At 44.3% G+C, this 14,473-nt stretch overlaps 1 protein-coding gene across 1 annotated transcript in view; it reads right to left on the bottom strand.

The window, feature by feature from the left end:
- Nucleotides 1-14,473, bottom strand: part of Gad1 (glutamate decarboxylase) — a 75,998-nt gene that overhangs the window by 35,437 nt on the left and 26,088 nt on the right. The window contains exon 2 of the mRNA XM_037422218.2: nucleotides 10,179-10,412. Within this exon, the coding sequence (XP_037278115.2) occupies nucleotides 10,179-10,412 (234 nt within the window). The remainder of the gene's footprint in view (nucleotides 1-10,178; nucleotides 10,413-14,473) is intronic.

Below are 14,473 nucleotides of genomic sequence, written 5' to 3'. Positions count from 1 at the left end.
GATAAACTATAAGACGCTGCCCACAATGAACGTTTGCTCCACGGTAACGTTATTCCCTTAACCTACGCTATCACGCTAACGCTAAACTATAACTGTCTATTTTGTGCTCACGCGACTTTTTGAGGGCCGATTTAAGGCAAGACATGGCTGTACCCTTTTCTTACAACTTTCGAGTGCCTTAATGAGAAGTTTAACAGTGGTTTTGAAGATATTAATACTCGGAAAACTTATAGATGAACTATCCGAACACGAAAACACGCGAGAACACGAGAACACTTGAGATTATTTTAGGTGTTCGGAAGGTTTGAACGCACATACACGCATACATAAAAGTACAAATACCTGAATAGAATACACCCACGTTTGTTACAGTGCCCTAGACGCAAACAAATACTTTACGAGGTTGCTGCCATGAGGGTGTGCTCCCTTGGTTGATCATTCTCAGCTTTGAAAATGCTCTTTTAACGTTGAAAAGGCCCCGTTAAAATAGGAGCTAATTGAATAAATTAAGATTATCTATTGTTTTACCGGCTAGTGTTTATGATTTTTTTTTCGGATCTATTGGATCTATCTCACCCTCACCCCACCCTCACTTCCAAAAAACTAAAACAAAACAAAAAAAACAGCACCCTAGGTATGGCAGCAGGAAGTCGGGAGAGGGTAGCGAACGTAAAGGGGAAAGATGTGATGTAAAGAAGGAGCGAAAGAGGAGAAGAGAGAGTAAAACACAGCAAGAAAAATATTGAGAAAGAGAGAAGGACATCGAGAAACAGTAAGCGACACAAGCAGCTCGAAGATCAACGAAAGAGAGAGAGAAAGAAACAGTGCAAGATCGAGAGAAACAAAGGCATGAAAGAGCAAAAAAAGATAGAAAGAGAAATGAATAGAGAGAAAATTGAGTATAGAAAAAAATAGAGAAGAAGACAGAAGGAACGAGAGAGAACAGAGAAGAAGAAGAAAAAAAGATAGAATGAAAGAAAGACAATCTACAAAACCCAACAAAACAGCGAAAGCCAGAAATACATAGGTGCCCATGAGTCCTGCCTTCTCGTTGGCATTGCGCCTTTAGTGCAAGCTAAGCTGTTAGTATTATTATTATTATTATTATTATTATTATTATTATTATTATTATTATTATTATTATTATTATTATTATTATTATTATTATTATTATTATTATTATTATTATTGTTGTTGTTGTTGTTATTGATACTATTATTATTACATTTTTGCACGTTTTATCGTTACTAAGAGCCTTGTTGCGGTACGTCTTGTGCTTCCGGTATTGTGAAACCGTTCCTTGCTAATGCGAGGAATATTACTTTTTTTCCCTAGTGTTTATTTAACGAGCTGTATTTACTTGACCAATGAAGTATATATGTATTATTTGGTCATTTCCGTGCTGACTCCGCATCCGGAAAGAAGCTGATGACAAGGCATTCGCAAGTACACGAAAATGTACACGCCAAGCGGTAAACCTCCCGAGTGAGCGTATACTTCGTCGAGCACCTTGATACGCACTACACGCGAGGGCGGGTGGGTGCGGGGAGGTTCCTTCTGAAGTGGGCGGGCCCCGCTCGGCGCCCGCCCCTTTTTTTGCGAGGAGGACCGCATCGATCGACCGTCCGTGCGTAGCGAGCGATTATCCCGTCCGTCGGACCGTGAAAAGGGAGCGCTCTTCCCTTTCTTTTTTTTTTTTTTTTGTGCGAGGCATCATCCGTCTTGCTCGGCTTTCAAATGTCGCGCCAGAAAGCGCGCGCGTGCGGAAAAACGCTCCCCTCCTCCGCTCTCGCGATAGAACGAGGCACCAAACGACTCCCGTCCGAAGCGGGGGCGGCGAGGTTTTTTTACGCAAGGTGAAGCGGCTGACGTCATGGAGAGCGTCGGCGCTCCGCGTGCAACTGTGCTTCGTTCTGCATCGGCGGCAACTGACGCGGCGCGGCCCTTTTGGAATGCGCACTGCGCAAGAATGCGCCGTCGGAATGCGACGCGCGGGGTCGCTGCCGTCGGACGGCTCGCGTGTAGGGCGCAAGGAACGTCGCAGCCATTCGGCCATGATTATAACAATGCTCTGCAGAAGAATGAAATGATCGAGAAAGCCTTACGTTTTGACTTCGACTCCTGCAGTCGGACGTTAGTCTCTGAATTATTAATGAACGCGTCGTGGATAGAAACCGTATTTTCCACCTCAAGTTTCGCCCCCTGAGAACCAGTGGACATCTAACAGTTGACACCTTAAGTTGTGTCGACAATTCTTCGGGTTATGCCATTCGCTGGCGACACACTAAGATGGCTCCTCTGAAATTGGCGTGCTACCGCATTGCTTCTTTTTTTTCTTGGAGGCGATTGGAATGGAGTTTTTATATCTGTTCCACATAGCGCACTTTAAGGCAACTTCTCATTAATCCTTACGAATTTCTGCATTGCGTAATGCAGAAAGAATTACGAGACAGTGCAATGCGCCGTATTGTACTTCCCGTAAATCGCAACTTCTGCTTACCGACTATTGGTATTTTACTTACTGGCTTACTGTATCCGGATTGTTCGCTTCATGCCAGTATCCACTAATCTTCCAGCCCTTCGAGGGTATCTTCAATTGAATGTTGTCATATAAATAAATAAATAAATAAATAAATAAATAAATAAATAAATAAAAACACGGTCACATCAGCAAGCACAGAGAAATAAGATTACAAATGGGGCGTCAATATCCACAGTAAAATGCTCTTTGACGTTCTTTCAGTTTCTGCTTTCCACAAAGCAACAAAGGAGACAACGCGTTTTTTTTTTTTTTCATCCCCAAATTCCTTCAGTCGAAAAGGCGTCGAGGAGAGCGCAATAACAGTACACGGAGTTACTGTCTCCACGAAGACGATATGGTCCGAATCATCCTCCCAAAGAAAAGAGAGACGCCAAGGGAGTGCGATATTCCAATTTGCTTACCGCGCCAATGCCTTGAGTCGCAGATCCCTCGCTTTCAATTTCGGCCGCATTCTCACGCGGTTGGGGATATTGTCGCAGGAGTGGGGAAACCGACTGACAAAGCGCGCCGCATTACTCCTCGCGTGTGGGGACCGACGGCAGCCGCTATTGTCCAGGCGCAGCCGACACAAATATTATTTTTGCGGCACGTGGCAGCCCAATGTGGCGGCCGCCAGGCGTTGTCCTAATGCGAGGTTTTTGTTCGTCTAGCAGTCCGCAGTTTGCAATATTTGTATTTGTATTCTGCTGTACGGCAGTGCACAGAAGAGTTATATATATATATATATATATATATATATATACACGACAGTAAAAATTGCCATTGAAGAGTTTGTGGTTTGCAAACTATGACACTCACAACATGCCATTCACCCTAATCGCTTCTTTCTGCGCACACTATGGGACGTTCCCTACAAATCCAGAGAGCTTTTGTTTTACTTTCTCGTAAAATTACAACGTTATAGGTCATTGCCGTACGAAAAAGTTATGCAAATTCATGATGGCACTTTTTTATGTTCTCGACAGAAAAAAAGAAAATGATTTCAACGAAGAGAAAGGGATGCTTTGCACTTAGTGTACAACGACGTTGAACGCTATTGAATTCATTATCATGCAGGGCATGACATTGAAGTTGACTAGAAAAAATGACTTTTCTTGCCAATATTTTTTTAACCAGCACCAGTACGATGTCGCTTGAAAAATGTTCTACAAGCGTTTGATCTCAGCGGAAGTTCAATCCTTCATTGAGACAGTTCTCGGCATTTCTCATTGAATACAATTCGGTATTTTATTTTTATATAACAACCTAACAATATCACCTGGAGTTTAACATCTCAAAAACACGATCTGATTATACTAGAGACGCTGAACTTGAGAGTTCTCGAAAATTTCGACCATTTCGTGTTCTTGAATGTGCACCAACGTCGCTCAGTCAGAACAAGAAAAAAGAGAGAACTAGAGCGCAACGAAAAGAGAGAAGGAAAGAAATAGAAATAAAGAAGTGATAAATTCATACGAGATAGGAAAAAAGGAAGAAACAGAAGAAATATAGAAAGATTGAGAAATAAATAAATAAGTAGAAAAGAATAGATTAAAAAATAAAAATACAAGAAATTGAAAGACAGTCTTACGTCAAACTTCGCACCTCTAGTGCGAAGCCTGGCGTAATATGACGTGGTCTTCATCAGGATCGGGAATCCTGATCCTGATGAAGGCCACACTCTAGGCCGAAACGTCGAAATAAAACACGTTGAAATAAAACACGTTGGGACCGCTCACGGAGGATCTACTTGACTATATGCAACGCTATACGGCCACTCAACCACCATGCCTGCATATATATATATATATATATATATATATATATATATATATATATATATATATATATATATATATATATATATATATATATATATATATATATATATATATATATATATATATTAACGCCCGCGTCTACAGTCCACAGCAAATTATGAACTGGCGTTTATGTAACCTCACCGGAGACCTTATTGGGAAGACTCTCTAGAATCATGGCTCACTTAGATATGGTGAGGGGGCAATAAGACGAGGTTCTGAAAAATTATTTACTTGTGGTCATGGCTCTTGTTAAGCCATCCAAGAGGTTTCGCGAGCACGCTGCATTTTTACTTCGCCGTCGAAGAAATGTGACATTCATGAATGCTTCTTCTTAAAGCTGAATGCTGGAAATGTGACCATAATAGGCTTGTTGTAGCACACGGCATTAGCGTCATCGATAAAGACCTGTTGGCTGCCGCCCTGCTGGCAGGTCCAGCTTTGTGAATATATATATATATATATATATATATATATATATATATATATATATATATAACTGGAACTAAGAAAAAAAACGATGACGCATAAACAAAACAAAATGGGATAGGTAATTAGGTGAAACGTGTGCTCTGAAACTTTGTTTTAATCAATTTGTGACATATTTATACAATACTTAGGTCAGAGTCTCGCTTTGTAACATCACATTACACCTTCTCGTAAACAGACTTCAAGGAAAAGCAGTTAAGATTACACAGTGTTTTTTGTGTGCACCACAACAATTCAATCCTTTCTGTTTTTCTTGACACCACTTTGTTTTTTTTTGTTCAAACACCATATTGAGATAAACCAAATGCACTTAGGTTTTTCGTTAAATAATTAGGTTGCCTGCGAACGTTATCGTCTCCTACTTATCGATCGTTGTCGGCGGACATTTTCGTACAGCAGCGCTTGTAAGTGTTCCCTTTCTTAGGGACCGTCTGACTGGGCAAACTATAGCAAATAGGTGCCTCGAAGTGTGTTCTTTCGAATTCACAGCGAAATGAGGTTTTATTTACCAGGCCAGTTGGTGATGAATGGGTAATAAAGGTAGCCATATTGAGGACTGTAGCAAAAATGGCGGTTCGGTATAAAGATGTGAGTTTTTTGTTGCGGTATATAGCGTTTATTTGGTATATATGTATAATTGAATTGACTCTGGGGACACAGAACACGTTGACTTAAAAAGACCTCCAGCTGTGAGTGATCTACGTTGGGGCAGTATGGTGGGGCGAGAATATTATTTATTAGAGAGTTTTAGTGCTGGGCACCCTAGCTCTTGGGGCGCTGCGGGCTTGGGGGCGCGCGGCGTTGCGTACCCAACCCATACCCAACTGGAATGCCTTATATAGGCGCGCACGCAAACGCAAGCCGCACGAAGGTTGGATGGATGGATGGATGGATGGATATGGCTGTACCCTTTAGATCGGGCGGTGGCTAGCGCCACCAAGCCGTAATACCTAATGAACCAGAAACTATATTTTTTTTCCTTAAAAAAAGAGTTCGAGGATTCGTACTTTGCAGTGAAGAGTTTAATTTTCACTCGTGCCTTGACTTTAGCCACCAATCAGATAACCTCCTTCTAGTTAAGTCTACCCGCTTAAAGTTTATTTTGCCCTCCCGGTCCCTAAACCCCAGTGCTTTGAAAAACTCTGCGTTATCATCCTGAACTATAGGGTGAAGCCCTTTACAGAACATTATCAAGTGTTCGGCAGTTTCTTCTTCCTCTCCACACGTACTGCATACTGTGTCTACCCCTTCGTATTTGGCTCGATATGTCTTGGTTCGCAGTACTCCCGTTCTGGCCTCAAACAGTAGAGAACTACCCCGAGTATTATCATAGATCCTTTCCTTGGCAATTTCCTGCTTAAACGTTCGATAGATCTCTAGTGCGGACTTCTTTATCATGCCCATTCTCCACATGTCAGTCTCCGTTTCCTTCACTTTCTTCTTAACCGATAGTTCTTTTTGGTTTGGCCACCTGCTGTTTTCTAAGTATTTACCAGTTAACTTCCTGGTTCGCTTCCTCCATTTTGTATCAACATTCTTCATGTACAATTTAATTAGCTGAATACTTTCCTAGCCCAACGCTCCTCCTTCATTTCTCTCAATCGCTTCTCAAATTTTATCTTGCTGCTAGCTTCCCTGCCCTCAAATGATGTCCATCCCATATCACCTTGCACTCCCTGATTTGGTGTATTCCCGTGAGCTCCTAAAGCAAGCCTACCTATTCCACGTTGCTTAATTTCTAATCTTGCTTGAACTTCTGATCTCATGCACAAGGCTGCATTGCCGAACGTCAGCCCAGGAACCATGACCCCTTTCCATATTCCTCTCACAAGATCATACCTATTGTAATTCCACAGTGCCCTATTTTTCATCACTGCTGCATTCCTGTTACCTTTAGTCGTCACGTATATTTCGTGTTCCCTCAGGTACTCGGTCCCATTGCCTATCCATACGCCCAGATATTTGTATTTATTTGTTATCTCTAGCGTGACGTCCTGTATCCTAAGCTCACTACCTTCGTTGTCATTGAAAATCATGACTGTTGATTTTTCCTTACTGAATCTAAAATCTAACCTATCTCCCTCATTACCGCAGATGTCCATCAATCTCTGCAAATCTTCCTTGTTGTTGGCCATTAGCACTATATCATCTGCGTACATTAATGCTGGTAGTGCCTGATCAATGAGTTTTCCTTGTTTGACTAAAGAGAGGTTGAAGCCCAGCTCACTTCCCTCTAATTTTGCCTCTAATTCTTGTTGGTACATCATGAATATAAGGGTGACAGGGGGCACCCCTGCCTAAGCCCCCGTTTTACCTCTGCAGGCTTGGATACCTGTTTTTCCCACTTTATAACTACCTTGTTACCTTTATAGATACCCTTTAAAAGATTAGTGACTATATGTTCCATGCCTAGTGTGTCCAGTATTCCCCACAATTCCTCTTGAACCACGCTATCGTACGCTCCCTTGATATCCAAGAATGCTAGCCACAGGGGCCTGTGTTCCTTTTCTGCTATTTCGATGCACTGCGTCAGTGAGAACAGATTGTCTTCCAACCTCCTGTGTTTCCGAAACCCATTCTGCAGTTCCCCCAGGACCCCCTCATCCTCTATCCACGCCTGCAGTCTTTCATTTATAATCTGCATCGCCAGCCTGTAGACCACCGATGTCACTGTTATAGGACGGTATTTGTTTATGTCAGGTTTGTCCCCATTTTCCTTATAGATCATGCTCATACTGCTAAGTTTCCATCCATCACACGCGCTCGCAGCGCCATAGCATCTTGTCGCGTAAGTATTATTTAATTATTTTTATAATTTAAAATGTTAAATTAAAGATACATAGTGATCAGGACACTTTTTTATCGTGTACAGTATCCTGGTATACGCAAAAAAGTGAAATATACAAGGTTACTGTAACGTCAGTATCGACATCTTATGACACTTTGTGCAACCACAGTCATGAACATGTTAACTTATGCGTAATGTTTTTGAGGTGAAAATGAATAAAAAGGTAATAACCTTTGCAATATTGCAAATGAGTATACTCATTTGCAATATTGTCGCTGCGCAGTTTTTGCACCAGATGTACAATGCACAATGTTTCTGCAATAACAATGTTGTGGTTGTCTGTTTCACTATGGCCGCGCTAGATAGCGACACCTATTCAGCTGGTCGGGGGCTGGCATATTTTTAGTTTCTATGTTCCAGGCCATTCTAGCTTTGGAAATCTGGCTGAAACCGTGTAATCGCTATAAGTGCTCGCCCTTTAGCTTGTTTTAACTCGACGGCTAGAGTATCCGCAGTGCGGATACCGTGAGTTTTTGCGAGGGTGGACCTTACAAGGCGGCCGATCCATGCTGTCCTAGATTTCGTGCCTTTGTGCCATGCTATTTGTATAGTGGCTAGCCACTATAATATTTGCGCTTAAAACTTAAAAGTCAAAATGGTGGCTCTAGCCAGCCTCGGCTTTTCTCGCCGTGAAGGTAACATGATGCGCCAGCATGTGCGCCGGGGCAGCTTATCTCCGCTAGGAGGCCAGTGGTGGCAACGGTTTTTATGGCCGCGCGAACGCATGTCCCCATCGCCCCAGCGATCTTGCGACGCATCTGTTTGGGGTTTCGCGCATGCGCAATGCGGCCGCCCCAACGTCCTGGGTACAAGTCAGTTGGGTCATCATCATCATCATCAGCCTGACTACATCCACTGCAGGACAAAGACCTGTCCTATGTTCCGCCAGTTAACCCGGTCCTGTGCTTGCTGCTGCCAATTTATACCCGCAAACTTCTTAATCTCATCTGCCCACCTAACCTTCTGTCTCCCCCTAACCCACTTGCCTTCTCTGGGAATCCAGTTAGTTACCCTTAATAACCAGCGGTTATCCTGTCTACGCGCTACATGCCCGGCCCATGTCCACTTCTTCTTCTTGATTTCAGCTATGATATCCTTAACCCCCGTTTGTTCCCTAACGCACTCTGCTCTCTTCTTGTCTCTTAAGGTTACACCTACCATTTTTACCGCTTGGGTACCCAGCACTAAAACTCCCTATTTATTTATTTATTTATTTATTTATTTATTTATTTATTTATTTATTTATTTATTTATTTATTTCACATTGCGCAAACTTGCCTCCTAACTTTTTGATTCCTCCATGCCGCTATTCGGGCCTTCACCCACGTGCCTATAGCAGCCCGACGCTTCACTTACAACGATGGTCATCTGTTCATAAGCAGGCAACAATAACAGGTGCCAACGTGATATGACAAGCGACCTCTATAAGATACCAGACTGCCGCATCAGAAACGGCTGATCACTCAGGTCACGATCGAGAGAGTCTATATTATTGGAAGACGACGCACGCGAATACGCATGTGCACCGGCACACTTTCGGGAGCCGTGTTTCTGACCACAGGAGCCAGGTTTTTCGTGTACATTGTCTCAATCGAACTTTGCAACTCATAACGAGAAAAATCACCAGGCCTGCGTGGACCCTTGTTGTGATCTCATAACGACTTTTAATGCAAAAAAAATAAAATTTGCACCGTATCTGCATGTTAATCTGCAAATGTCGTCGAAAGACGATAATTTGGCGCGTGGAGAGAGTGAACAAAACATGTATTTCATGTTCTGCGCAATAAAATCGGTGTATGGTATTCTGAAGGCGCTGCGTTAGAGTGCCTCGAGCGTGCAGCGGAGGCGAACGAACTCATCAAATCACGTCACACGTGAGACATGAGCGCCATCTGGCAGTTTTCTTGGAAAACGAAGCGCGTGGCTCTGAGGCGGGTGTGCGCGCCCGCCTCAGAGGTGATAAGGTGTAGAACGCAAGGCGACGGGTAGGTGCCACCACCATCTCGTCTTAGCAAAGCGTTGGAAACACTCGCCCTTTCGTGCAAGCGTTGCATGGTCAGCGCAACTTTAATTGACAATTGCACAAGTATGAACGCTGAATCTTGACCAACATTGGCGGGCGCTGCGGGTGGGGTCGGCCGTTTCAAGTACCCGGTGCCGTTAAGAATGAACAGACAGACAGACAGACAGACAGACAGACAGACAGACAGACAGACAGACAGACAGACAGACAGACAGACAGACAGATAGATAGATAGATAGATAGATAGATAGATAGATAGATAGATAGATAGATAGATAGATAGATAGATAGATAGATAGATAGATAGATAGATAGATAGATAGACAGACAGACAGACAGACAGACAGACAGACAGACAGACAGACAGACAGACAGACAGACAGATCAAAATTTTTGCGTCGAAGGTCCCCAAGAAAGGCTATCGTCTTTAAAAGAGCATGATTGCTGTCTTTGCTTCAGAAAGCGAACACCGCGTACCTGTGCGCACTTGGTGTTTGAGTGCTTCGGCGCAGTCCCCCAGCACGCGCTGCAGCGGCTGCGGATCGTCGGGCAGCTCGAGGTCCAAGATTTGCATCAGCTCCTCGGGCATGTGGAAGTCGAGTATCTTGCTCGAGCGGTCTTGCTGCTGGTCCACGTAGGCCCACAGGATGTCGAACACGCGCTGCAGGAACTCTCGTGTCGGCGCGGAGTCGTCCCGAAAAGGGTACAGGTCTGCGAGTCGTACAATAGACACATTTTTATTCTGCCTGCGCACCACCGTACTTTCATCATATGAAAAACAAAGCAAAAAATAAGTAAATAAATAGATGCAGTTATGATGGAAAGTTTTGTGTGCTAGTCGTGTGAAAGCGTATAGTTTTACACACACTCTTCGCAACTGTATCTGCTCTGCTAGTCGTATAAAGTGCGCACGCACCAATGGACGCTGAAATCCGAGTCAAGCTACTAAATCTCGTATGCAGGGAGAGACAGAAGTGTTAGTTCTATAGAAAACACAGGTCATAAACGCTTAAGTTGTGCCAAGTATATTATTGTGCCTTGCAAAACTCCGTTGTTGGCATCTCATTGTCCATAACTAGTAGTGATAAGAAATATTTGACAAAACCACTGCGGTGGAAGCCCGATAGCGCGTATACATTGCTTTTTTTGTTTTCTGCGCTAAATCAAACACGGCGAAGCGTTTTATCTAGCACCCGGTGTTGTGATTTCCGCATCTATATAGATAAGAAATATCACCACTTCTGGGGGCACATCTTTTAACCGGAGGCTGCAGGTCAGCCTCCAGTCAGCCGTGTTTATCGCATGCTGTGCTCATCGCATGCCTGCCGTCAGTACTCACTCGTCAGAATTTGTACCTAAACGCGCAGTCGCTGTGCTGGCCTTATACCTGCGCGTGACAACCGGTGCCAATAGCGTACGCTTAACCTCGGCACAGATTTGCGAGCAACTGAACCGGGCGAGTCTTCTCGCAGATCAGTGGTTCGCGGCAACACGACCTCATCTGCGTATGACGTCACTGGTCACTGGTAAGCTGTCTATCTACCATGGCTCTGGTTTAGTGATGCTAGCAAAACTAGTGAAAACCATGACGCGGCACGGTACGCGTTACTGGCCCCCAAGTGGTGTGGGCCACACACACACTGACACTGTCGAAACGGCCACACTGACGAAAGGTTCAGCAGAATCTCTTCCTTTCCTTCAAATGGCTATAGGTGGTGGTACTATTCGTGAAGCATATATGGCATAAATGAGTTGTTTGTCCTCTCTGCCGAAAGGAGATATAGTATACACTATATACGTGTTTGGATTGAGACGCGACTGAAGATAAATAAATAAGCAAAACAAGATAGCATAACAATAAAAATAATGAAAATAAAAACAATACTTTCATGATCCGCGACTCTTCCCATGCAGCGCAAGAGTGACACGTTGCGGGAAGTTTAGAGGGGAGCTCTATTGGCTTTTACAAGCTCGTTTCATTCAGAGCCTCCCAAGCGAGGCCTACTGCCATACCGCAATTAGAGCAACAAAGCCAACGGCGCTAAACGATTGCGCTTTCCCCGTTGCAAGGGCGACCGCCGCCGCGTATAGGCGCCCCAGCGCGAGAAATTCATTAGCCGAGGCCTCAGCGGGAGGCAGCGTCGGTTTGGGACGGGGGACTCCCGTGAGGGACTCGTTCCCTCCGCGTGGAACCCTTGAATCCGCGCCATGCCTGTCGACGCCATGTGTCGGTGATCATTTATTCCCACATTTCTCTTTTTTATTTCTACCCAACGCTGTAAGAAACCACCCCCTTTGAGTTCCACTTTCTTTTTTTGCAATCACGAGGAGCTCGATCCAAGCGAGTGATTTAAAAGAAGGAAGTAAATAAATACCCTGATGCGTAAATTTCGTGCTGACTCGTGACTTCTGGCAGTGACGGAATGCCTTCCTAGATTTGAAAACGCGTGTTTCGATCACGTACGCAAAACGAGATGTCAAAATAGGAAAAAAAAAGTTAGCGATAAAGCACAGCATGAGAAACTGGCGTAGAAAGGGGTGATGCGAACTTCGCTCTTGTGTACAGGCTGCGTCGTGGGCTGGTGGCATTCGGGAACCTTCTGGTAACTGCTAGATGTATGTTGACTATAAGACCCATGCTATAGTAAAATTGGCCGCGAGTGTCGTGTTTGCTGTTTCGGTATGCAGAGCTGACGACCGGATTGAAAATACTACTGATAAAGGCACTATTTGGTTTGTATGAACATGCCTGCACTGAAGGTGGTCTTCAGGGGCAGAAAACATCGTCTTAGCGTCCTTCACCTGCCCCGTAGCCTTCAACAGCTACATTACCGGGTACATTTTTCCAACTGCCTCTATTTCCTGATATATAGTCACGAGAACTGACCCTAAAGCTGCATTTTCCCCCTATACGGGTCTGTTATACTCAACTGTTTGAATTTTGTACAATATTCTGAATATAATATTGTCGACACTAGGTCACACATCATTACCCAATGCAACCTTAAAAGAAAAAAAAACAGTTGAAACTGAGCAACTACCAACGCGTTAAGCAGTGTTTTGCCGGTACACAAAATTATTAGGCAAAATTAGTTGGTTTTCAATAAATTTAACTGTTAACACAAACAATACGTGAGCATGATGGCTTACTTTCACCCGGTAAGGTACCTATAGCAGCGTTTCAAAAGCCAACCTCAACGTAACTACCGTATGAATTATTTTGTCTACGCTGACACTGCTTTATTGAAAGCCTGCTATTTTAATGGGATAATATATTAACATTGAACTCGCTCATCTATTCACGTGGGTGAATCATGACGCATTGAATATGAATACAAACTAGAGTGGTACAGTCGTCCCTGTGCAAAGTAAATTTATCTCTATTGAAAAAAATGCATGCACGATGTCGTGTGTGAATTTTTTCTGATAAATTTAGTTGAAATATCTATGGTCATTTGTCATTAAAGAGAGATAGGAAAAATGCCTGAATGACATGGCGCCGGCTAGATCATGCAGACCTTGGCATGTGTCGTCAGTAGAATAGATGCCGAACATCTCACTCTCGGAAAATTGTAGAAGTATGTTGTCCTCACTTATGAACTGCTGCCACCTGGTGTGGGATACAATAGTCACGAGGTACTTCAATCAAAATTTGTCGAATCCCGGCGAAATTTATCAATAGCACGGCATTAGCTCAAAAATTACCAAAGCACCACCTCCTACTCATTTTATTTTCTCCTAAAACAAAGACAGCCAACATGGTGACAATTCGCTAAAGTATTCTTGAAAAAATTACTTTTTTCCTGCAAGAGGGCATCAAATACTAACGTAGACCCTATATTCCTTCTCAGCAAGTGCTCAAGAATGCTAATATTGAAGGGGCAAGAAAATGGAGGCAAGGGCGAAGCATACAACATCAACAAATGAACTAGCTGCGATCACAGCTTCAGCGCAGTGTCGAAGGGCACGCAACACTGGCGTCCACGAATATGCAAAAACTGCTCCCGGCGCGCTCCCCGACCGACAGCCGACAGCTGCCGACGAGAAATGGGTCCCCCGCGCACTGGCGTTCACGAGTCGCTAGTTCCACAAGCGGGGCTGCCGGTTGCCGATAAGGTGCGTGCGGGGAGAGACGTCATATTTTTATAAGCGGCCCCCTCTGGTGCCTTTCAGCCAGAGCCAGAAGAGAGGCGAGCTTTCGCTCTACGCTCCGCACGCTGCACCGAACTAACTTCAGGCTATGCCGGATACGGCGCCCAAGCAATGCCTGTGCGGGGTGCATGTCCAATACCGGGCGAACGCATTTATATGCGCTTTTCGACCGATACCGTCCCTCAGTGTGTACCCGCCACGAAGTTAATGCGTAAAGTTCCTGGCGAGTGTCCACGCACACACCGCACCTATTTCTAACCTAGGTAACATATCCGGCCCGCACGTTCGACTGATGATAAACAGCGCAAAAGGCGCCACTACACAAAAAATCAGAGACGCAGGATGCGCGGCTCTTCCTCCACCTGGGTGATCGTCTTTTCGGCGTCTTTACGTTCGCGCTGACGTTGGTGGGGACGCTCGCGTCAAACCGAAGCGAAAGCGTTCGACATTCTCAGTCGCGATCATTCAGAAGCGTCAATCGCAGCCACACGATCCGCTCTGCCCCCATATACGGGCTTCGTATCTCAGAATTCCAAATGTGTGAGCTGGAAAGACACGGCAGCATTCTGTGCTCCCTGCCAGTTATCTTTTTTTTTGCCTTTCGCGCTTATGCTTATTTT

Source organism: Rhipicephalus microplus, chromosome 4, assembly GCF_043290135.1.
Source record: "Rhipicephalus microplus isolate Deutch F79 chromosome 4, USDA_Rmic, whole genome shotgun sequence".
NCBI classification, from domain to species: Eukaryota; Metazoa; Arthropoda; class Arachnida; order Ixodida; family Ixodidae; genus Rhipicephalus; species Rhipicephalus microplus.
This window is presented reverse-complemented; position numbering and strand designations above follow the sequence as displayed.